Source organism: Mus caroli, chromosome 15, assembly GCF_900094665.2.
Source record: "Mus caroli chromosome 15, CAROLI_EIJ_v1.1, whole genome shotgun sequence".
Taxonomy (NCBI): Eukaryota; Metazoa; Chordata; class Mammalia; order Rodentia; family Muridae; genus Mus; species Mus caroli.
In genome coordinates, this window is record NC_034584.1 from 78,749,715 (window position 1) to 78,775,050 (window position 25,336).

The following is a 25,336-nucleotide window of genomic DNA, read 5'->3' on the forward strand; positions in this document are numbered from 1 at the left end:
AAAAAAAAAAAAGACATTGCTATTGATGAGGGTTCTGGACAGGTTTATTAGATTTCATTCTGAGAGCCGTGGCTAGGTCTTTCCTGGTTTAGGGCTGTGCTCGACACCCCTGTCCACCCATCTTCTGCATCTGTGAGAATATCCTTAAGCACAGGCTCCACTTCACTCATGCCGTGTAAACAATGCACTGGGCAGGCCAAGGCAGAGGGATCAGAGCGTGTGTGTGCGCGCGCGTGCGTGTGTGTGTGTGTGTGTGTGTGTGTGTGTGTGTGTGCTCGCGCGCTTGTGTGCAAGCCAGAGGTCAATCTCAACTGCCATCCCTTCTTAGGCACCATCCTCCCTGTTTGTTGAGACAGGGTCTATCATTTGCTTAGAACTTGCCCAGTAGGCTTTCCGGCCAAGGATCCCCCTGTCTATTCCTTCCCGGCACTGAGATTTCAAGCATTTGCCACCACAGCCCAGCTTTTCTTAAGTGGGTCCTGGGGTTCCTCAGATACTTTACCAACTGAGCCATCTTCCCAACTCTTCCTCTTTCTGGTTTTGTTCCAAAATAGGGTCTCACTGTGTATCCCTGGCTGACCAGGGAGTCTCTACATAGACCAAGCTGGCCTCATACAAACTCAGAGCTCCACCTGGTTCTGCCTCTCATATCCTGGGATTAAAGGCGCGCTTCCCTAAACTCAGTTCCTTCTAGGTTTTAATCCATGTCCTTTAGTTGAGTTTGCTGAGAAATGGATTTTCTGAGGCTTGGACCTGCTGTGTAGTCATTCAGTGTGGAGTGTGGCGGAGTTGGGGGACTTGAAGTCACCTCGCCTTTCCCTTCTCAGGTACAAGAAGAACCTCAAGGCACTGTACGTTGTACACCCCACCAGCCTCATCAAAGCACTGTGGAACATCTTCAAGCCCCTCATCAGGTGAGTAGGCACTCTGTAGACCCTCATGCCCATCACCAACTCTGGGGTGCACCTCTGTCAGAGGGCTCCATGCAGGTCTGCCTCTGAGGCATCGATAGGTTACCATGGGGGGGGGTCACATGGCTGCTCAGGCCATGTACTGAAGTTGTGGACAGGAATGCTGTCCCATGACATTGATGTCACAGCTAGTATTTTAAATACATCAGGACTCGAATGCCCACATTCTACAGCTGTGTATCTTGGTTTCCAAGGTCACTGCCAAGGTCACAAAGCCCAGGAAGAACTCCAGTTAACACATCAGGGTAACTGTAAATGCAGAGGCTGGGATATAGGCACATGGGCTCTCATTCTGTCTTTGGGGAATGACCTGGGACAGCCTGTCCCCTGCATCTGAGTATGATATAGCAAGGAAGCTTAGCCATGCTCAGTGCCCAGGTGTTCTTGTAGAGTTGGCCCTGTGGATGTGGACACTCCACCATGGGCCTCAGTGACGCCGTCTCCACTCCCTCTGGGTGCAGACAGACCACTCTGTGAGGCACTGTCTCTATTGTCTGCTGGTAGAAACTGTGTGACACGCCCATGGCCATGTTTCAGACTTCCTTTCTGGAGCAGGTGAAGGCACAGACCTTTTCCTGGAAACTCAGGATGGCTACCCCAAACCCATGGGCTAGCCTTTCACTCCCTGCATCCAAGGCAACAGCCCAGAAATGTGGGGACTTCTGTCAGCTCTTTCCAAGTCAGGATTCTTTCTCACTGGCTAGTGATTTCTCTGCCAGTATCAGGAATTGCTACAAGGGACTGTAAGACCTGCCTCTGTGGGGACCCCTGGGGCATCTTCATTTCCTCTTTATTTAGCCACAAGCATCAGGCACAAACTGCACCCAGCCACATGGTGAGTGGGTGAGCTTCATTCAGGTGGGTAGGGACACTCAGGCGAGGGAACGCATTCAGAGAGGAAGTGACAGCATCCTTCCTGGTCAGCCAGGAGGACTCAGGAAGAGAGGGCACACACATAGTGAGTGGTCACATGGCCCTCAAAACCTTTTGCTGCCTCCTCCTCCTCTTCTGTCATATCCTCCTGACCCTTCCCATTTGTTGATATCTACCTACAGTGGCTCAAAAGTCCACAGTCAAAAGGAACATTCATGTTGTGCCCTGTGTATAGGTGAGAACGCAGGACAGAGACGGGTGGGCATCACATCCTTTCTCCCCACTCCCCTCTGACTTCAGCAGCCCAGCCCACCAAGTCACCAAGTGCATGGAAAACTCCAGTCTTCCTGCATCCCCCACCTCCTACCTCTCCTCCTTGAGGGTTCAGTTCTCGAGTCTCCATCACTCAGACGCAGTCACACTGTTGGTATCAGACCCTTCTTCACTGGACAGTGAGTGACCCTAAAGGTCATTCAGGTCCCAGAGCCTGCAAATCGGTCACGTTCCACAGCACAGGAGTTATGCAGATAAGATTAAGCTGAGGAGTTGCAAACAGAAGACAACTTGGAATGTTCTCCAGGAGAGAGGTGAACAATGGGGTCCTTAGCGTAGCCTTTCCCTGCATTGTAGGGGAAGAAGCTTAAAGGGGCCGTGCTGCTGGCTTCGAGGATGGAAGCAGAAGTCCCACACCAAGGGTCACAGGCACCTTTAAAAACTAGAAAAATTAAGGGGGCCACAGCCCTGCCCGCCCATGGTCTTCCCCACTGACCTGTACCCCATGGAGGGTATGCTGGTGCCATTTCAAGCTGTTTCTTTTGCTCCAGGTCTCTGACAGCTGCCACCCATCTCTATCCTAAGACCCCAGGACCCCACCAGTACATGTTCTTGAATGTCTGCTTGCATTGATGTGTGTGCTTATGCTACACATTCCTATTCAGTGTGTATGTTCATTTGCATTCACAGAAGCACACACACACACACACACACACACACACACACTCCATCAGTGGCTCCTGGAAATTGCTGCGACCTTGCTTCACCTCAAGTCCCATCCCACACTTCACCTGGCCTATAGTTCAACGTGCCTTCCCCACAGCCCTCATGTTCTATGGAACGTAGCATGCACCACCAGGCCTGGTTTGTTCTAGAATGTTTTTAACTCTCCTTTGGGGGTTGAATTATCAAGTCACCTTATGTTATACACCGAACCATCTTATGTCTTTCAGCCATGCCTTCTCTGCCTCTAAACAGGGGAGGTCAGTGCTCAGAGAGGTCATACAGCTTCCACAGGTCACACAGCTTGTGAAGGACTCTGGCCTGGGATCTAAGGACAGAATGAAACCTGAACACAGGATGACCTGTGTACTCACACACACTTGAACTTGGATCCTGAGCACTGCCCTGACTCAGTCTCTTCCAGCAGCTGTGGGTATGGCACAAGTCTTGTCCTATGCCTGTGGCTGGCCTTCCTGACTAAGCTGCTCAAGGCCCTTCCGCCAGTATAAAAGGCCAGATGGGTCATGTCTACTTACCCTCCTAATCCTAGGGTCCAGCGGGTGCCTGGCTTAAAAGCAATTGTCAGATAGCTACAGAGAGAAAGGTGGTGTGTGGCTCCTGAGTGGGCAGGAGTGGCCATGGGAGGATCCCAGAGTGCTGAAGCAGATGTTACTGTCTAGAAAGTTCCACAGGACAGCTAGGTCCTTAGTAGGCTCAGTGGGCTCTTCCTGTCCACACAAAAAAACATTAATAGCACTTCATACCCCAGAGGAAACCTTAATGTCCCCAGAGCAGAGGCAAAACTGTCCCCGAGTTGTCTGTTATCTGAACAGATAGGTGAGGACACCCCATAAGACCTGTCCCAACTCTTTCCTCAGGGCTCAGGGCCTGCATTCTTTCCCCAGCTAAGGCTCCCTGGCTCCCTTGCTCATGGCTGGAATCTGGCCCCCAAGTCTGATCCATTCTTGTCCACAAGAGGGAGCCAGTGCACAGGCCTTGACCTCCCTTGGGGTGTGGGAACTGGTTTAGGTTGGACCTGGAATTCTACTCCACTCACAGGGGTGTCCCATCTATCAGATCCCCTGTGGTCTTGTTTTGTTTGAGCAGTGGTAAATTGGATAATCTTAATTTCACATTATCTACAATGTGGAGCACACGCGGGTTGTTTTAACTGCAGCGGAATCTGGCACTGCTGAGCACGGAACTTGCCTTTTCTCATCATTGCAATGTCTACTTACAATGGTTCAAATTCAGAGTCTGTATCAGTGGAACCCAGGCCTTGGCAGATCACCTGCCTTATCCTGGACCCCTGGGAGAGAATAGAAAGGCTGGCAGAGGCCATGTCTCCCCATGGCCTGAAGCATCCCTGGAGAGTCTCCCAAGGTCCCTGCCCTTTGGTCTGTCAGGGAGAGGAGATGGCCCAACACAAAATCATTACTCGTCTCGGACCATAGTGACTTCAGACATGCAGGCTCGGCTCACTGGTCCTCTGAGCTGGCACATAGTTATGGTCAGTATCAAAGTCAACCTGGCAGTATGAAGAATCACATGGGAGAGGAGTCTCTGGGCATGTCTGTGAGCGGTTATACTATTAATTGAAGAGGGAAGACCTGTACCCTGTGGGTGGGGCCATTCCCCTGGCAGCAGATCCTGGGTTGTATAAAGGGAGAAAGGAACTGAGCAGTGGTATACGTGTGTGCATCGTCTGCTGGCCTGGACATAGATGACCTGCTGCTTTGAGCACCTCCTACGTTGACATCACTGCCATGATGGGAGTGTTGCTTGAACTTTGAGCTGAAATAAGTCCTTTCCCCCTTAAGTTATCTTTGTGCACTATGTAAATTCACAACCAGTTCAAAGTAGAGGCATAATTATTTTATACATGTGAGCCTCTAGGGCCTGTGGCATATTCTGGCTGTCAGTGCATGCTCTGTCTTTTGTTTGTTTGTTTGGGGAGGGGGGGGTTCAAGACGAGGTTTGTCTGGGTAACAGCCTGGCTGTCCTGGAACGCTGTAGATCTGGCTGGCCTTGAACTTACAGAGAACCACTTGCCCCTGCCTTCTGAGTGCTGGGATTAGAGACCCGCCCCTCAACGTTTTATTCTCTTGCTTCTCCTTCCTCAGTCACAAGTTTGGGAAAAAAGTCACCTACTGCAGCAACCTGCGTGAGCTCCGAGAACACCTTCAGTGCGATCAGCTGCTCATCCCCCCGGAAGTAGTGAGGTGAGGGCCCGCCCTCGCCCCACCCCGCATGGCTCTGGGGTCCGGTATCCGCCTACATACATGAGGGAGAGCAAGCCACGAAGGCTGCATACAGTACAAGTACAAACTGATTAAAAACACATCCAGGCACGGGTTTGCCGTTCTGCTTCTGAGCCGGATATGAAAGGGGTTCCCTGGTGTGCTGGTGAGCCGTGTGTGGAATGAAATGTTCTAGGAGTGGCAGGCGCGGGGGATTCGGGAAGACAGCTAGTGGCGTTTCATTCAGCTCCTGCTGAATGCCTCACTGAGTGTCTGGCAAGCCGGAACGCAGGGTCAATGAGCAGAAACTCTGTGGCTTCAGGCCTGTGCCAGGCAGGCCAGCTCCAGTGAAGCTCCTGAGCCTGGTCTTCACTTCTCTCTGAGGATGCGGCACCCTGCCCCGGGATGCCTGAAACTTAGAGATAGGATATGTGGGTTTCCTATTGATGCGGATGGGGCTTAGTCTCCACACAGCACTTGGAGATCATTTCTATGGCTAAAAGGCTGTCCCCCTGTGAGGTGACACTCTCCTGTTGTGTCCATAGGTATGACGAGAAGCTGCAAAACCTGCACAAAGGTCAACCACCCCCGCCCACCAAGACACCGCCACCTCGGCCGCCTCTGCCCACCCAGCAGTTTGGCGTCAGCCTGCAATAGTAAGTGAAGGAGAGATACCCTGCTTTCCTGAGCAGCGGGACCCCTCTCTGTCCAAAGAGGTTACCCCAGGCCTCTGCCTCCTGCCTACAGGAGAGATAAAGGTTCAAGTCCCCTCTGAGGTGGAGTGGCCGCTGTTCCATGTGTGCCTGGGCAGAGGACAAGAGCTTTTCGGCCACCCTTCAGTTCTGGCTCCCTGCTCTTTGGGCCTTTCCTGTCATCTTCCAAGTGAGACATGCTCGAGGGACTTTGATCTTTGGTGGATCTGTCATTTCCTACCTGTTTACCAGGCCAGCTTCATTCCCATGCATCTTGGGCCCCTCCCCCAGAAGCCTTCCCCGGTATCCCATCACAGCACCCCCAGCCTACCCCCAGTCCAGGTTCTTATGTGCCCCACCCTCTGGGTCATGAGTTTGTCCCTCTTTGGGTCTCATGCCCTGGTAGTAGACCTGGCCGACATAAATCCAAGGCGATGTTTTATCCTAAAGAAGCTGAAGTGGTCAGGCCGCCCACAGCACACTCGGGAAGAGCTGGACGCTTCAGTTGCTTTGTGTGAGAGACCCTCACGAGGTTTGATTTTCACTTAAAAGCTCTGGCCACCTTAAAGGTCCATGAGGAGCTGGGCACCCTGGGAAATCTGTTGGGGATGTAAGTTTGTCCCTGTGCTTCCTGGGCTACCAGGACAGGGGTCCTCATGTCCTTGTGTAGACGCTGGGATAAGACCCATCCAAATACTCTCATGGTCTACTGTGCATGTGTAGAAAACAAAATATGCCCAGTGGATGTCATATCCTAAGCCCCCAGTACCTGTGGCTGCAACTGGCTGGCAGGAAGGACTTTGCAGATGTGAGCAGCGTCTTGAGATGGGAGCTAACTGGGACACTTTGGTGAACCCAGGGTAGCCCCTTGGGTTATATAAGCAAGAGTCTGTAAAGCTGCAAAAGCAAAGAGAATATCCCAGAGCCTCCAGGTCCACCCCCCAACCCCCCACACCTATTCTAGACTGTAAGGATTATCAGGGTGTTGTTTTAAGCTAATTAGTCATGACAGCCATCGGGAAGCATCCTGAGGTGGTGAGGTGGCTATCGCATGCTTCCGTACCTGTCAGCTAGGGAGGTATGATAAAGCAGTGTTCTCTGAGTGGATGGAGCAGGATGCGTCCCCAGGGGAGCATCTTGGGATATCACAAAGAGGACTGCTGTTCCGCATATCTCCCTGGATCCCCACTGTCTGATGGAGTTTTCTGTTGTGACGGGCGTGGTCTGCTGGACCAACTCCAGGTTGAGTGAGCACATGGCTACTTCCTGTCTTAACAGTTTCAGTAACACCTGTGCCTGCTCCTGGGTCACACAGTACCTCCCCACCCAGCCACACGTTCTCAGAGAGAAAATGCAGTAAATGGTGAAATAGTCCCCCTGCCCCCAAACTAGAACACAAACTTGCCACTAAAGAGTACTGCCTTTTCATGGGTTATGAAAGTTTGCTGCTGTAACTACCTGGTGGTCCACACATTATAGATGCTAGCTACCCCAAAGGCAGGGGAGAGCTGGTGCCTGAAGTAACTACAATGCCCTCTAGGGGTCGCTGGTGAGAGCTCATCGCTGCTGCACCAGGCCATCAAGAGACAAATTTCCACAATGTTTCTGAGGTCTCTCTGTGGCTTTTCTGCTTCTATGGTTCTACTGCCAATGTCCCTAGTGGTTCTTTCACTCAGAGCTCCTTCTAAAGGCTCCAGCCATGCTATCTGATGGCCTGTTGTACCCCGCAGAGCTATCTCTGTCTTCTCAAAAACAAAACAAAACAACAGAAAACACAAGTGCTTGTCACTAAGCCAGAGTACACTGTATTCCACCATATACTGTGATGTGCCATGTGTCTGTGAGGCAGAGATATATCTGGGGCTCACTGGCCAGCTGGCCTAACCTAATCAACACCTACTGGGCCAGTGAAAAATGACACCCATCCATAGTCGCACCTCCTGCTTATAAGCACACATATACACACAACCACTTGAAAACAGAAAACAAGGGTAACGTGCAGATTCGTACATTGGGCATGGGCCTGAGCATCGAGATTGGGAACCTGTTGGTGGCTGTTGTCAGTCTTACAGCTCTACCGTGTAGCTGGGTTTGGGGGAAGACTTGGTTTTTGTTTTATTTTATGCATGTGGGTGTTTTGCCTGTATGTGTGCCTGTGCACCATGTATGTGCCTGCTTCCCACAGAGACCAGAAGAAAGCGTCAGATCGCCTGTAACCAGGGTGACAGATGGCTCTGAGATGCCATGTAGGTGCCGGGAATGAAACCTGGGTCCTCTACAAGAATAGACTGTGCTTGTAACCGCTGAGCCGTCTCTCCAGCCCCAAAGTGGGGGCTGTTTTTGTCTACCTCAGGCAGGAGAGAATGACAGACAAAGGAGGGGTTCTGTCCAAGTGTAGTCTGCAGATCAGTGCATTGATGGAGTTATTCATGGGAGCATAGGTGACTCAGGCAGCTGCATCACTGAGAAGTCCCACACCCCAGCATTCCTGGAGCCCCCTGTGGGATTTGCAGACAGCTCCAAGAGGCCCTCCTTCCTAGCAGTAGCTCACTGTTTATATAACCTTATACAAGCCTCCTGTGTCTTGTAAGTTTCTGGTGAGTGTAGTGAGCCTTATGAATTTCCCTCCTCCCTCTCCCCTTTCCTCCCTGCTCCAGGAGGGGATGTGTCTTTATGAAGCAAACAGCTACCCAACCAGGACACCTGGGACACCTTCACACCTTCGGTGACTTGAGCCCTTTCAGGATATGTTGACACAGAGTTGTCAGTAGACAGGAGGCTTCCTAGCAATGTGACAGTCCCAGAGTTATTTGTGTTCCAGGATCAGTAACTGCTTTTAACAATCAATACATGGAATAAACAGGCAGAGCTGGGGTGCAGCTGGGTGGTAGAGTGCTTGCTTGCCTAGTATGTGTTACCACTGCGGCCACTCCAACACCACACAGGAAAATCCACTTCATTATCTCTTTAGAGAACAGCAAGCAACATCAGCTGCCTTTGCGTACATTCCGGGCACGCCACTTTACGACATAATCTGTGTGATTGCTTCTTTAAATTAATATTTTATGCTGTCTCATTGCCAATGACTATAATAAAATGGCAATAAACGTATTAAATAAAGCACCAGATATGTAATTTGTTTGGACTGTGAATGAATGGAAGACATTAAAATTCATAACCAAAGCCTATGCGCCAATGTTAATTTGCTGATTTAAGTTCACGACAGAAAGCCATCCCTTGGAATGAGCCACTTAAGCCAACAGAGGAAGGCGAAGTCAGGGAGTCAGAGGTCTCCTGGCTCAGCCAGGGCTGGGAGGCATTTGCTTAGCATGTGCAAATGCAGCACTGCAGAAATATACAGGCTTGCTTGCCATCCTCAGGGAGAGAGGGAAGAGAGGTGTGAGTCTCCTCTGGGTACCCGTGGAGTCTGGGAAAAAAGGATGAGGTGGGCCAAACTTTCCAGGTTTGCGAAGTCCAAGCTACTGATTTTACACTTCCCAGTTTCTCTAAGTCGAGGGATGAGCCACTGCCTTCCAAACTAACCCTGCCCAAGAGCCTTGCGACCATGGGCCTTGCCACAGAGCATGCAGATTATGTGCCTTCACTAGCCCCCTCCTCCAGGAAGCCTTCCCTGATGGCTGCACACAAATTAGGATGTGTGAGCCTTCTCCCTCCTGACACCTCCCCACATCCTCTACCTGCCCATCAGAGTAGGATTTAGTGTCCAAATCCAGGACTGATGTACGTGTGCATCTAGGAACTGTCCAGGCCTGGATTATTGGGTCATTTTCCCTTTTTCTAAGTATGCAGTGCTGTGTGGGATAAGTTTATCACACCCGTGGGCAGTTGCCACCCTTGTCTAATCCCAGAACATTCCGACCACATCTCTGGCCCTTTCTGCCTCACAAGCCCCTCAGAGACTCCAGCCCACTTTCTATCTGGAACCACACCATGTGTGACCGCTTTGAGCTGTATCTGCCTGATGTCATTTTGGGGGTCATACCAGACTATGTTCGTTCTCTAGCAATTACTGAACATATCGCTCGTTTCCACCTATTCCCTATTATGTATAACGCTAGCCTGAGAATTCACGTGCAAGATTGTGAGTTTCTGGGTTTTCTGTTCCCTTGGGTCTACAGCTAGATGGTGAATCACCTGCTTCCCCGGTGCTGGGATTCTAAGCACACACACCTGCCTGTCTTTTTATGCGGTTCTAGGGCTTAAACTCAGGCCTGTGTGCTTGTTTGTACAGCAGGCGCTTTACCTGTGCACCATCCCTGAAGCCCTCACCATGTTTTGTTGATGTCCTGAGAGTATCAGACCTGCTCCCTGTGATTGGCCTAGTGGTGGGGAGTGGGCAACCCTGGACCCTGGTTCTATGCTGTGTCCGCAGGCTGTGGTACAAACATTCCCGGAAGCCAGTGTGTTGGATGCAACTGCTCTTCCCAGCAGAGCAATGAGGCACAGCAAGAGGCGCATGGGTCACAGGCTCCAACCACATGAGTAGACCTGGAAATTCCCTCTAGTGAGTTCCTTCCGGGAGGAAAGGAAATAGGTAGGAAGTTCCTCCTGCTTTTCCCCTCTCTTGTGCTCAGTTCCCTTCTGTCGCATTATGATATGACAGAAAGTCCTGGCCAGGAGCCCAGCAGATATAGGGCCCCCTGCACTTGAATGTTCTGCCTCCAGAGCTATAAGAAAGAACTGTATTTCATTTATAAATGACACTGTGTCAGGGATTTTGTTATAGCGATAGAATAAGAAATAGACTCTCTACCTCGGTAGAGTTTCAAGACTCTACCGTGAAGCCATTTCTAATTGCCCATCCAGAGAGGACTGGCTCCATAGATGTGAGGCTCCACATTTCTGAGTCCTGCTGTCCTGTAACTTCCCAGCCCCCTTGCTGACTCCACATACCCCGGTTCAATAGACAAGCTGTAGTCTGTACCTTTTGTGCATATGCTTTCAATCCCAGAACCCAGGAGGGCAGAGGCAGGTGCAACTCTCTGAGTTCAAGGCCAGCCTACTCTACATAGTGAGTTTCAGGACAGCCATAGCTATGTAGAGAGACCCTGTCTCCATAAAAAAAAAAAAAAATGTGTGTGTGTGTTTTATATACTATAATATATATCATATAGACATTATGTGTTTATTCATGTGAGTTGGTAGTACCCTTGGGGCCTAGAAAAGGGCATCAAACCCCCATGTTGTTGGAGTTACAAGCAGCTGTGAGCTGTGAGTTCAGTTAGGAGTTGAACTCGGGTTCTTTGGGTAGTAGAGTGCATACTATTAACTGATGAGCTACCTCTTAGCCTGATTTTGACCCTGCTTGTACCCACACCAGGAAGTGTGACCTCACGTAAAATGATTTACCTCTGAGCTTCAGTTTTTCCTCTATAAAAATGGGGATGAAATATTATGACTACCAGACTCTCAAAGGTACATGAGGCAGAGCAGTGACCACCAATCCATTGACGCTGTCCAGCCGCCTTGGCATCTAGGACCTCCCTGGCTGACTCTGTGACCAAGGGGCTTTATGGGTTCCTCCCATCTCGGGGATTGGACAACCATTTCAGAGGTCTGGCATAGGCTCGCGAGACAATGACTGTCTTGGAGGACTGGAGAAGGTAGCGCCCTGGGACGGACCCAGACACTCACTGCCTGCAAACAGCCAACCAACCAGCTTCATGGTGGTGGCTTCCCCACCCCACCCCCTCACTCCCCTGTTTGTGCATTCACCACACGCAAGGCATGCAAAAGTAGGAAAAAGCCTGCTCTGACTGATGCCAGGCCCTTCTCCCTGGGGACAGGTAGTGTCTATGAGCAGAGCCTCCCCAGTGCCTTCCGGGCAGATGGCTGGACATTGCTGTCTCCCGGGCTGCTTCTGAGGGTGCCCTTGGCCCTTCAGCTCAGGGGATGGATTTAATGTGCCCCAAGCATCTTTACAAAGACCTGCCCCTGCCCTGTACCATTGAGGTACTCAGTGGGGACATGGTGTGACATTTCTCCATTGCCCTGGGCATACCCGCCCAGGCAGGAAGTGAGTGGGGCCCATCTGCTCTCCTGCCTGGGATAATTGTTATTCTCAGCACTGACTCTGCAAGTCCAGGGAACATGCCTCTTTCTGGGTCACCAAGTAAGGGCTTGGGACTGTGGGGTGTTTACAGAGACTCACTCAGAACTGGGGGGAGGGGCTGTCCTGCTTCTAGCAGCGACTTCCAGTCAGGTCCCTGGTTGCTATGAATGCTGACAGATAGAGGCAGAGCGCCACTCCTTAGGTCCACAGACTAGTGGACCAGAGACTTTGGAAAGATTTCTCCCTTAAGAGAGCCTGGGTTTTTTTCTCCGCCAACAGAGAGGTCAGGTTGAATGGTCCCAAAGGCTCTGCCCACCCAAAGATCTGCTTTTAAGTAGTAAAGTGGGGGGGGGGGAAGCACCTGGCAAATGTGTCTCCAGTGGCTCAGGCTTGTATTGCATGCTGAGCAGGACTCTCTGAAAGGTCACCACAGCTTGCCTGGTCAACTTGTTTCCCTCTGCCACAGGCCATTTGTGTTCTGCTTAGGGACCCCGCTCAGTCCTGGCACGAGAATGATTTCTATCATTGATACTATTAAGCCTTCCTGCTTAAGAATATGCCTGCATCCCCAGAATTGGGAGAGGGGCTGTCAGTACCCTTACTTTACAAAACTGGGAGACTGAGGCTCAGGAGGCTATGGGACTGGCTGTCAAGAACAGAGCTCTGGAGACGGCCGGCCCAGACCATCAGACTCCCTAGAAAGCAGCAGTGCGGCTCCTGCTGCCCTGTTCCTCCCTCTCCAGAGACATCACCTCCTCCCTGACAGCTGGCAACTAGGAAGTTGACACAGGGCAGGCTAGGAAGGGCCCATCCATTCCTGGGCCTCTCCAGAGGCAGGGACAGCCTCATGGTGACTGTTCAGGGTCCTACATGTGTGTCTTTAGCAGAGAGAAAGATCTCTGCCAAACCACCAAACCACGCACAGAGTCAGGATGCATAGAGACCATTGCTTGTGTGACGTGAGCATTGCGCGTTGAACTGAGCCAAGTGTTTAAGGTCTGCCTGTCCCTAGCATCCCAGGACAGCCCACATGGGGGCAGAGTAGGTTTGCTGGCTGCTTATGGAGTGAGTAACAGGATTACCTTGGAGGATGTTACTTGTGTGCCACCCTGATGATTCTGCAGCCAGGCCTGGAGACACTTAACAGAAGGGGAAATGGGGACTCAGGGAGGTCGGTGCTAGGTTTGACTGGCAGAACCAAGGTCACCACGCACACTCCATTTTGGCTCTGCGCTCAGTTGAGCGAGTCTTGTAACCGGTTAATCTGTGCCTCAGTTTCCCCACCCAAGTACCAGTCAAGTTAAAACATTCATCTCACTTTCATGAAACAGAATAGGTGCTTTCTGTATTTATACCTGTCCTTGTTTCCCATCTCAGTGTTGTAATCTACCTTCCTATTCGGGGGACTCTGAAGGCCTTCCCTGCAGTTTTGGGCCTGGCCTTACAAGTGGCAAGTGTGTATCAGTCAGCTGGGGCTGGCGATGCTGTGTAACAAGTAGTCTCCCTCTCAGCATAGGCATCTTTCCTGGTTCCGTGAAGTGTGTGGAGCAACTGGGGTTCAGCTTACTTTGTGTATCTTATTATTTTTGACACCCAGGCCAGAGGAGTGGCCTCTACCTAAGACATCTCTTCTCTCTGGGGCTTGGGGGTGGGGCTGGAGCAAGTATGGTCTATTCAGGAGGCCATACAAAACAGGTGTATTGTGTCTGCTTATGTCCCATAGCAGGTTGTGTGGGCCAGCAAATGGCCAGCGCACAGAGAGGCAACTCCCCTGCAAGTGAAGGTGACACAGAGACACTTATCCCAAGACACTGTAGCTCCTTTATCCGAGGTCCCAGGCAGCACTAGATGCTGAGGATTCAGACTCTGCACTGAGTCCTTCTGTCTGTCTGCTGTTGCTGTGTCTTGGGGCCCATGTCTTTCTCATGTACTTTTGCTTTGTTTTATTTTTTTTTTGAGACAGGCTCCCTCTGTGGTCTTGGCTGTCCTAGAATTCACTATGTAGACCAGGATCCACCTGCCTCTGTCTCTCAAGTGCTGGGATTAAAGGCGTGTGTCACCATGCCCAGCAAGTACTTTTTACAATTAAATGGGCACCTAGTCTAGTCTCCTGGGTCCATGTTCACAGTTAGATATTCATCTATCTTCTTGACTGTAATACTTTAGTGTCTGGCAAGCTCCTACTCATCCCTCAAAACCCTGCCATGAAGTAGCCCCCAGTATTCCCCACACCATATTCTGGGTAGAGTTCTGGCACTCTGTTGTCCTTCCAAAGCTTGGGCACTCATGGCTGCTTCATGGAGGCTGAAGCTATCTCTTTCCCCGGAGACTCCTTGATGTTGTATCTTCTCTGGAATGGGGAATCTGAGAACCTTCCCCTGGCCATGCCCGCCATCAAGGTCTGGAATGAATAAGCCAGTACATTCTTCTCCCTCAGCCTCAGAGACAAAAATCAAGGTGAACTCATCCCTCCAGTGCTGCGTTGGACGGTGACATATCTGAGAGAAAAAGGTAAGGAGCTGCCTCTGGCCGAGACACTCAAAGGGGCTTCATTTCAGCTCCCGAACATCCCACACATGTATATGGGTGCATATGCCCTGTGGCTTGGAAGGCAGAAAGAAGCATTGCAGGTACAAAGGCCCTGTGGTCACCTGGGGTGTGTATACATGGATGTGGGTCTATGGGAAAGCTAGGGAGGAGAGGCAGGGGTTACTAAAAGGACTTCAACCTCCAGGCTGCTGCCCAGTGTCCCCATGTGCTGTTCTTGGGCCTGGCTTCCTCTCCTGGCTGTGAAGCCTACAGGGGTCTGTCCGGCAGGCAGCCAACTGGTGATGGATAGAAGAAGAGAAAGGCTGAGTATTTTCTTAAGGGTCACAAAGCTGCTAGGAGGCAGGGGCAACTGGTCACAGGCCTGTGCGTTTCTGCACACCCTTCTCTTAGAGCAGAAGGGAGGGACCGGAGTTGGGACATCAGATGACTGGAAAAGCTTGACTTGTCGCCACAGGCAATTGATGCCACAGACAAGGGAGTCACAGAATCGTGGGAAGCCCAGAGCACAGGGATCTGAGATGTTCGGTTTCTTCTTCCTGTAGGACTGCGCACCGAGGGCCTGTTCCGGAGATCGGCCAGTGCCCAGACTGTCCGCCAGGTGCAGCGGCTATATGACCAAGGTGATGTCCCGGGCTCCTACCTCCTGCTAGATTCCCGATTGCCACGTCCCCACCCCCATCCTCAGGTGTAACTCGATACCCTACCTAACCCCAGAAACAGGTCTGGATGGGGCTGCTGCCAGTGCCCTAACCACTGTACCCAGACTCCAGCCTGCTAGGCCAGGTTGCCCCAGCTCTCATTGCCCATGCGCCTTCTCCTCCAACACCAGGTAGCCACACAGTTCGAACTAACACTGCAAGGTAGGAAAATCAATGTCCAAGGCAGGCCCCACCCTGCAACCGAATTGGGAGTATCCCCAAAGTAACACTAAGCAAGCAGCTGCCTTGCTCCCAGGGACACTTGCTCTTTAGTGCTGCTGGAGCCACCCACTCCCTTCCTGTGATTGCATACCCATCGCAGGAAGCCCCGCCCAAACAGTAGCCCCGCCCCCACATGGTCCAGAGCCCTGTGTGCGCAGCCCCAAAGCCAAGGCCCTGACCTTGGAGTTCAAACCCCCATCCGCAGCAAAATCACAAGGGAACCATAGCTGACTCCGTGGGCACCCTAAAAGAGGAAAACCATAGCAATAAGAGGGAAGTTGGTAGGGGAAAAGCAACCCCAAATCCAGGTGGCGACCGAGGCACCCTAGGAGCACACAACTGTGACCTATACCTCACCATCGAGTTTTCAAGCCAGTGTGGTGCTAAATCGTCACATCATGTCCTGTGTTCAGGGAAGCCCGTGAACTTTGATGATTACGGAGACATGCACCTCCCAGCCGTGATCCTGAAGACATTTCTCCGAGAGCTGCCCCAGCCACTGCTGACCTTCCAAGCCTACGAGCAGATTCTCGGGATCACCAGTATGTATCCGCTTGAACCCTGGCCTCGGCGTGTCCCTGGCTACAGACCCGGGTCAGCCTTGGTCTCTCACGGCTGAGGCAGTGTCCACCCAACCTTGGTCCCTGTGGGTCAGCGGAGGGGAGCATGGGCCCACTCCTCTGTTCATTCAGTGAGGCTGTACCAGTGCACGTGGCTGCACTTCTCCTTCAAGTGAAGTGTACCGGCTCTTCCTGAGGGCCCTGTGGAATACATGAGCTTATTGAAGGCTGTAGTCTCTACGGAGGCTGGTGAACCCTCTCCAGGGGAATTTACGACGCCAGTCTGGAGCTGACCATGTCTCAAGTTGTGGCTTTTCCAGGCGATAGTTAGTCATGTGACTTGGGGCAAGTTCTGTGGCTCCTCTGAACTCACTTCCCTCACGTGCATTCTCTGGGGCTCAGTGGATGGAGTGTTCTCCTGGATCCCTTCCCTAGAACTGAATAAAGTAGGCATGGGGCTATGTAGATGTAACTCCACCACTTGGAAGGTAGAGGTAGGATGTTTAGGCCATCCTTGGCTCAAAACAAGTGACACCGTGCTCAGCTGACTGATAACAGAATCAGTGTCATGACATTTGGCTGCTCTGCCTGCTTCCCAGAGAGGGATTAAAAGGGACCACCATGATAGCCAAGGTGGCCTGCATCCCTCCCATGTTCTCTCCATGACCATCATTCTAAGAAGAGGAGCCTGATGCTGTATCATCCACAGCCCAGGGCTGGTGGCCCCTTGTTTCCCTGGAAATGTGAATCACAGGCAAGTCTTTGACAACTGAGATTGCTAAAGAAGCCAGCTCAGTTCCTGGAGATGACGGCGTTTATTAGAAAGCCCTCAAGCTTTTCATAGATGAGGAATCCTGTGTCCTGCCAGCGGCATGCATACAGTCCCAGGGTCTCCTGGTCACTGCACAGGCTTAGTGGGAGGACAGTGATGATGAGTCAGAGGCTGGAGACTCGGGAACAGGATCACATGCATGCCGGTGTGTGTACCCACATCTCAGGGAGCTGTGTAAATGCTTGTGTGTGGGTGTTTTGCTTGAAAAAAATAATTTTTTTTTTGAGACAGGGTTTCTCTGTGGAGCCCTGGCTGTCCTGGAACTCACTCTGTAAACCAGGCTGGCCTCAAATTTAGTGATCCATCTGCCTTGCTCTGCCTCCCAAGTGCTGGGATTAAAGGTATGTGTCACCACCGAGCTCGCGGGTGATTTTGAGTGCTTCAGCTGGAACCATTGAGTGACTTGCTCTGTTTCTTTTTAAAAAATTGATCTCAGAAATGGTCTCACTCGGTAGTCCAGGCTGAGCTTGAACTCCTAATCCTTCTGCCTCAGTCTCCAAGTGCTGAGATTGCAGGCTTCTGCAGCCGCATTTGGTTTTAGTTTAGTCTTTCCTCCGAGGCTGTAGCTCAAATGGAGGATCTGAGGATGTAGACTAGCTGGTAGGGTGTTTGCCATGCCCAGCACTGCATAAACCCGGCACAGAGGCATCCAACTGTAATCCCATCACTTGGGAAGTGGAGGCAGGAGGCTTAGGAGTTCAAGGGTTATCCTCAGCTACATAGTAAGTCTGGGGCCAGCCTGGGACACATGAGAACCTGTCTCAAAGCTCAAATGGAGGGCAACCAAGGGGACTGAGGGTCTATGCATGAAACAGTTACATCCCACGCCCACACCGAAAGCGAGATTTTTCCCAGGAACCACACAGTGGTCTATGTACATGGAGAATCACAGGTAGGTGCATTTGTCTCCAAGGAGGCCAGAGGGTAAATGCTGAGCCTTCCCCAACCACAAAGTCTCCATATCAGCTGCTGCTCCATCCTTGTAACCCACAAGCAGCCCTAGGCAATGTGTCAACACAACATGGTTGTGTTCAAGTAAAATATTACTGAGAGCTGGCATGGTGGTGCATACTTCTAAAACCAGCACTTACGGGGCTGGGGGTGGGGTGGGGGGCGTGGTGGAGAGAAAGAGCAAACAAGACTGTTATTAAGAGAGAAACTTGCCGGGCCAGATGTGGACAGCTGTCTGTGTGTAAATTACTGGCCCTGGACTAGCCATTTGCTGTTTGCTGAGTGACTCACTGCCGTGCTTCCCAGCAGGCTGCAGTTTCTGTAGCCATCATGTAGAGGAGGAAGGAGCCTGGCAGAAGTAATAAGGTGCTGAGCAGAGCCACATGGCCAGGCCGTCCTGGGGACTGTGCTGCCCTGGCCAGCAGCCTCATGCCATTGCAGGTGTGGAGAGCAGCCTGCGTGTGACCCACTGCCGCCTGATCCTGCGGAGCCTCCCAGAACACAACTACGCCGTCCTCCGCTACCTCATGGGCTTCCTGCATGAGGTAAGTGCGACTAGCTGTCTCCCAGGAGAAGGAAGGCCAGCTCTAAGGAAGGAAGGGCCTCTTGACAGCAGTCCCTGCACAGACGGGTCCTGCTTGCCTCAGGTCCAAAGTCATAGCCAAGTCTACTTTCTTTAACCTCCAAAGGACTTCCCCTCAAGGGCCAGCCTGGCTCTTCTGAGAAGCCTGGCAGTCTGATGCGATGCCCAGGGATGGGAAAGAGGAAGGGCAGAGGAGACAGTCTGTCGTATGATGTCACATTCTTGGCTTTCCTTGTGTTGTGTGTATGAGTATATATGTTCATGCGTGTGTGCGTGGATGAACGTGTGTGATTGTCCATGTGGGGGTCAAAGCTCAATGTCAGAGACTTCCTCACTCCCTCTTGGTTTTTAGTGACAAAGACTCTTACAGACCCAGAGCTCATTTATTCAGTCAGCCATTATCAGCTGGCCAGTGAGCAGTGAGCTCCTGAGATCTGCCTGTCTTTATTCTCCAGTACCCCAGTGCTCTGATAGGCATGTACCACCACACTCATTTTTTTGTGGGTGCTGGGAATTGAACCCAGGTTCTGTGGCATGTGCTTTAGCTCCTGAGCCATCTCCCCCCACTGCCCTCTACTGTACCCCTACATTCATAAGCAGTTCTGTCTCTCACTGTTGCCTGGTTCGTTTTCACGCAGGCAAGGATGTGCTCGTGCTGGCTTACTGGAGAAGGGGCTCTTCAGCTCCTCCTCAAAGGCTGCTGTGAGCTGGGCTTGTCCTATACAAGGACTCAGCAGCCTCAGGGCCCAGTTTCCTTATCTAGAAAGTGGGGAGTACCGAAGCCTACTTATGCAGGTGGCTGTGATAGCCAGGAGGATGGGAGCCCCCAGCCCAGAAAGCACTTGTCTCTCATTCCTATACCCAGGGGCCTGAACTCACCTCCCCAGCCATATCACAGAAGCCAGAGGGTGTCTGGTTTAGATCTTCAGTGCTGGTCCCCCAGACTCAACCCAGTCTGCCAAAGTGCAAGAGATGCTGATGGGGTACCCAGGATATCCTAGATGGTGGAATCAGAGGGTCCCCACAGTATCAAGGCCAGAACCTTTTACAGATGGGAGAACTGAGAAACCGAGACCCCCAAGTGGAGACATGGCCACACAGGATTTTGATACTGGCTGAGGCCTCTATTCAAGAATTCTTTTATTTACTTGTCTGTTTATTATCTATGTGTGTGCTCATGTGTGGTTATACGTGTGTGCACATGTTACAGAATGTAGACATGGAGGTCAGAATACAGTTTGCAGGGGCAGGTCCTCTTAGGCCATGGTCCCTCAGATTGCTAAACTCTGCAGAAGTTTACCATTACCCACTGAGCATTCTCTGGGTTTTTTTTTTGTTTGTTTGTTTGTTTGTTTTTGTTTTTTTGTTTTGTTTTGTTTTTTAAGAGAGGGTTTCTCTGTGTAGCCCCAGCTATCCTGGAACTCACTCTGTAGACCAGGCTGGCCTCCAACTCAGAAATCCGCCTGCCTCTGCCTCCTAAGTGCTGGGATTAAAGGCGTGTGCCACCACCGCCCGGCCCCACTGAGCATTCTCAATGATTCCATTGGTGTTTGAGATGGGGTCTTTCACTGGCCTGGAACTCTGCTTGGATTATTCTGGGCTTAAACACAAGCTGGTGTGGCAAGCGCCTGACTCAAAGAGCACCATCTCCCCAGCTCACCCCCTCCCCCTTCAGAGCTCTTCCCACCACACTGGCCCGTCAGGGGTGTGGACAGAATCACCCAGAGCTCTCTTTCCATGCCAGTCTCCCTTGGGGTGAGGGTGGAGTCCAGACTGCTGATGCCCGGGGCTTCATTTCTTGGATTTCCTCTTCCAGGTGTCTCTGGAGAGCATTTCAAACAAGATGAACAGCTCTAATCTGGCGTGCGTGTTTGGACTGAACTTGATCTGGCCATCCCAGGGGGTGGCTTCCCTGAGCGCCCTGGTACCTCTGAACTTGTTCACAGAGCTGCTGATAGAGTACTATGACAAAGTCTTCAGTTCCCAGGAGGCCCCTCGGGAGCACACCCGGGATACTGTGGAAGTACAACAGGCTGGCCCTGTTACCAAAGAATTCATGAAGACGGGCACTCCCCGGGCCTCACCATACCTGTCCCGCCTCCGTATCTCCTGACTAGCTTGAGACACCTCAAGATGGAGACTGGAGATGCTCCCTTCCAATCTAGGCATCTGTGTACCTGTTTGTCTTATGAACTTACTATCTTTAAGAAGACACAGGAATTAAATGAACCTAGAACTTCCTAGTGGGGGTTTTGTGCTTCTGATTGTTGGGTCCATCACGGTTCTGGGAAATGTCTGAAATGACATACATGTGTGAGGGCGACTCTTCTGAGCCATAATTCAGCGTGACTAAAGGGAAATGTGAATTTGCTGGCAAGGGGCCCAGAGCAGTCACTGTTGGCTGCCGTGCTATGTGGCAGGCCGTCCAACCCAGTGACTGACACAGCTGTAGACTGGTCACAGTCCCTGGGTTACCTGACAGGTCAAGGGTTCTTGGGGAACACACACAAGTCCGGGGCTAGGCTGGCTAGCATCTGGGGAGATTCCGCTGTCTGGTCAATTACTCCTATCCTCCAGCAGGTGGCATGGGGAACATGGTATCTTGGTCAGAGGTGCTGCACAAGGTTTGTGAGATCTTTGAGATCGTGGACAGCAATGCTCACCTGAGCATCACCGGTGGAGAAGGATGTCCACGGCCAAGCCAGTTGGCCACAGTGGAAGGTTGAGCGTTGTTGAGACTCCCGAAGAGGAGTGGAGCTACTGTTTGGCAGCCAACCTGCCAGAGGGCTCCGGGTTTCTTGGCCTCGGACAGACTGTCCTCTTAGGGTTGTAGGATGGGCCATTTACCTCATTAAATACAATGCAGCAAAAGTCCCCTACAGAAAGTTCCATACGTTGTTCTGATTGGACAAGCGTTGGTCACGTGTCCATCCTGGACCAATCACTGGCTAGAGGATGCTCTGGAGGGCTAGGCCTGGATCACATGATTCCTGCCGGAATCCGGATCACTACAGCTAACAGCTACCACTGGGTGAGCCCTGTGCCAGCTGCCTTCACACTCTATTGCAGACAGAAGGGGATGGATGAGGAGGACGAAAGCCCACTGCAGATAGTTGCTATCAGTCCCCCCAAGCCTGGATGGAAGCTGTCCCATGCTTTGGGGGTGACTCCAGTGCCTGTCCAACATGGTGGGAAAGGAATGGAAACAGGAACCCTAGGCTGTGGTTGTGAGGACTTCTCACAGGGCAGATTAAGAAGCAGAATCAAGACAGGAAGGAAGTGAGGTCAGGCTATGAGCCTCATAGCCCCCTCCTGCACGACCCACTTCCTCCTCTCCTAAAGTTTACAGAACCTTCCAGAACATTGCCAGAAACTGAGGTCCACGTTTTATCCATAGGAACCTGTGGAGGACATTCTGCACCCCTGAAGGGTGCCAGCCTCTCTCAGTAGCTCACACTGCCAGACTCCATAGAGGGTGGAGACCTGCCTGGGAACTGGAGCCCTGCTAACTGTCATTCTGGCCCAGACAGTATTGCTAGCTGGTCAGTGGCCCTGCAAACAGCCGACTTCTGAGCATGGGTTTGGCTGATCATGTAGAGCAGCTCCCTCTCCGGTAGACAACTGTTGACATGTTCCCTCATCTACCTCAGAGATGCAGAGGACACAGAGGGATCGGGCCCAGCTTAAAAGGATTTCTCACTGTGAACAAGGGGTGAGTCTGAGTCCCTGGTCATATACCTAACCCACAAATGAGAACTCGACGACCCATGAAAGAGCATACACAGAACCGTGCTGTTGAAAAACACCATGGCCCAAATTAACTTCAGTTTACAGATTCCAGTCCCTTGTGAAGTGAGGCCGAGGCACAAACCCAAGGTAGGAACCTGGAGACAGCAACTGAGGCAGCTGACAGGGAGGAGCTGTTCGCTGGTGGGTTCCTCGTGCCTTTCTCAGCTTGCACTCTTATAGCACCCGGGACCACCTGCCCAGGGCACTGCTGATACTGGGCAGGGCACTCACAGGATGGGGGAATTTTCTCAATTAAGATTTCTCTTTCAAGATGACCCTAGTTTGTGACTGAACCCATGTAGGCATCTGCTTTGCTCCTTTTGGAGGGAGGGGGAGAAGAGACGAAGGGAGAGGCCAAGCTTGCTCTTCCCATTGGAACAGTGTGGGGCTTATACCGCAGGCCCCTTTCATCTCTGGAAACTGTAGCTCTGTGGCAGTATACAGACCTGAGCTAGTATTGCCAGCATGGTCAGCCTCAGCAAGCTTGCTCTTCTCTGTCTGATCCCTGACTGGGCATGGGCAAAGTGAAAACCCAATGCTTAGAACATGAGCGCTGTTGGTGAACTGGAGGGAGACTGTTACTCAGCCCTGCAGTTCTTGAGGGTGGGCTTGTAGATGACAGTGTATCACACCACATAGAATTTTTTTGAGATTAAAGTAGATTTGTCTTCCTGGTGGTCATCTCTGCTGCTCAACACTGTCACACCTCTGCTGGCAGCCTAAAGTGGCCCTGGGCTGAAGTATCCTTCAGCAAACGTCCTGCCTGTATTCAGGAGCTCGGGAGAGCCTGGCCTGCACTGCTGCTGAGCTCAGGGGCCAGACTCAGGCACTGGCCTGACCCCAGTATTGAGAGAGTCCTTGGTGCCCTTGGGCCCCTAGCCAATCTCCAGTCACACGTGTCAGGGGCCCCACTACCTGCCTACCAGGCTTTGTGTAGTGTTTTGTCTGCTTCCTGCTGCTCTGTCTTGCCAGGTCACCCGAGGCCACATGGATTCTCCTGGGCTTCATGACACTGATGGCTCCTCCTCCTCCTCCTTCTCCTTCCTCTTCTCCTCCTTCTTCTTTTTCTCCTCCTCCTCCCCCTCCTCCTTCTTCTTCCTTTTCCTCCTCTTCTCCTCCTCCCTTTCCTTCCCCTTTCTCTTCCCCTTCTCCTCCTTCTCTACTCCCCCTCCTCCCCTCCTTCTTTCCTCCTCCCCCTCCTCCTCTTCCTCTCCCTCTTCTTCCTTTTCTCCTCCCCCCTCCTCCTCTTCTTTCCCCTCTTCATTTCCTCCCCCTCCCCACTTCCTCATCCTCTTTTCTTCCTTTCCTCCTCCTCCTCTCCTTCTCCTCCCCCTCTTCTCCTCCTCCCCCTCCTTTTCCTCTTTCCCCTCCTCCTTCTCTTCTCCTCCTTCTCCCCTTCCTCCTCCTGCTCCTCCTCCTGCTCCTCTATTACAAAGCCTTTCTTTTTCCTCTTGTTTCTCTTACTTTGCTTTCTTTGTTTCTTTTTTCTATTTCCTTTTGTTTCCCTTCCTTTCTTTTTTCCCTTTTTTTCTTTCTCTCTATCTCTCACTTTCCTTCTCTCTTTCTCCTCCTTTTCTTTCTTTCTCTTCATTTCCCTCCTCTTTCCTCCCTCTCTCCTCCCTTTCTTCCTTCTGACAACCCCAACCCTTTCTGACCCCAAACAGTCAAACAAAGTGGGCTTCCAGCATGGCTCAGTATGGCCTTCCAAGGCAGCCAGCCCCCTTGTCCTGCTCGTAGCCTCTGGAAAGGCCACCGTGCATCTGCACCACCCCCCCTCTATGGCGTCTGTGCTCTCAGAATGCTGAATAACCCCAAAGGGTCTCAGAGTTCTGCTGCCAGGGAGAAAGAAAGAAAGAAAAATGATGGCTCCCTTAAGAGCCCACCATTGTGAGCCCCGAATTAACAATGACATTAAATCAAGCCTCATGCATTATGCAGTGGGGTTTACAGGGAAATGCGTGTCTGTGAAATATATGTTTCAAATTTCCTGACTTGGAGAGGTGCCCCAAGACGGTCTCCTGCCGCTCCTTTGATAACAGTTTCCCTTCACAATCGGTAATTGTGGAATCCCAGCCTAGCGCTGCGTGGCCCCGTCACCTTCCTGTGTCTCAGTACAATCTCCCCATCGTTCCCACAGCAAAAGAAAGTGATTATGGCGGTCACACGTAGGAAGCACACGACATGTCCCAGCTTAAAACAATGACAACAGAGCCTGCATGAGGACTCCAGGGTGTCCCCATCTCCCGGACACAGGGGATAGATTATCCAAGCATTCACTTTTGCAGAGATGACAGAGATTGCCAGTTGACTGCAGAGGTTCGGCAGGCTGCCCAGAACTTGTGGTTGACATTCAGAGAAAGAATGAATTCATAGAACGAACCACAGATACCTCCCCAGACCCACGCCTGTTAAGGTTCCATGATAGTGGGAGATGTCTGGGAAGGAAAATGGAAGTCAGAAAATAAAAGTTGACGACTGAAGCCCAGAGTGCTGCAGACACCAAGAGAGCTCACTCACTCAGCAAGCTTTGGAAATCAGCAGTGTCTAGGAATGACCTGGAAGGTAGACCAGAGCGTTGTTGCATGTAGATACAGCTGGCCTGACCATCAGGAATAGCAGGTAAGCCAAGGTGTGTCACCAGCATGACTGAAGAGTATCCTGCATTTATTTAGTATGGCCAGGACAGACCTGTGTGTGTTGATTTGGATCACAGTTTCCCCTGGTGACCATCCCTGCTGGTCAGCACTGTCACACCTCTATGGCACACGAACTGGCAGGAGAACATCACCCAGGGTCATGCCTGCAAGCCCAAGATGGCTCATCGCCAAGTGGTCTCATAGACATTGAATGATATACGAGCAGAAGGAGTTATTACAGAGTGAATGGTGGGTGGTGAGGGATGGCTCAGTGGGTGAAGGAGAGTGCCAGCAAGTCTAGTGACTGGAGTGCAGTTCCTGGGAGTCACATGGTGGGAGGAAATAACTGCTTCTCACATGCTGTCCTCTGATCTCCACAGGTGCACCATGACATGTGGGAGACCCCACACATGTACACAGATCTGCTACATCCACTCCAGTAGTGACACACACGACAGGCCCCGAAAACCTGGGTGTTGTCCCAAGGCGAAAAGTTCACGGAAACTTAGTCTCCTGGAATCATGGCATCCTGTATAAAGAATGCTCCAATGTCCTTGCTTTAGTTGGTAAACGGATCTGTGTGCTTTCCCTTAATATTGCTTTATTATAAGTGCTCCTAAGGATTGATATTTTGACATATAGCTAAGTTAGATTCTAGGCAGTCCTTGAT

The 25,336-nt window shown here is 51.5% G+C and overlaps 1 protein-coding gene across 1 annotated transcript in view; it reads left to right on the plus strand.

The window, feature by feature from the left end:
* The window catches only part of Arhgap8 (Rho GTPase activating protein 8), a 48,025-nt gene extending 27,541 nt beyond the window's left edge, over positions 1–20,484 (plus strand). Inside the window, exons 5-12 of the mRNA XM_021183014.1 lie at positions 828–914; positions 4,964–5,062; positions 5,626–5,736; positions 14,283–14,356; positions 14,938–15,015; positions 15,729–15,857; positions 18,100–18,203; positions 20,058–20,484. Of these exons, the coding sequence (XP_021038673.1) occupies positions 828–914; positions 4,964–5,062; positions 5,626–5,736; positions 14,283–14,356; positions 14,938–15,015; positions 15,729–15,857; positions 18,100–18,203; positions 20,058–20,354 (979 nt within the window). The 3' untranslated portion in view covers positions 20,355–20,484. The remainder of the gene's footprint in view (positions 1–827; positions 915–4,963; positions 5,063–5,625; positions 5,737–14,282; positions 14,357–14,937; positions 15,016–15,728; positions 15,858–18,099; positions 18,204–20,057) is intronic.
* Positions 20,485–25,336: the final 4,852 nt, after the last annotated feature.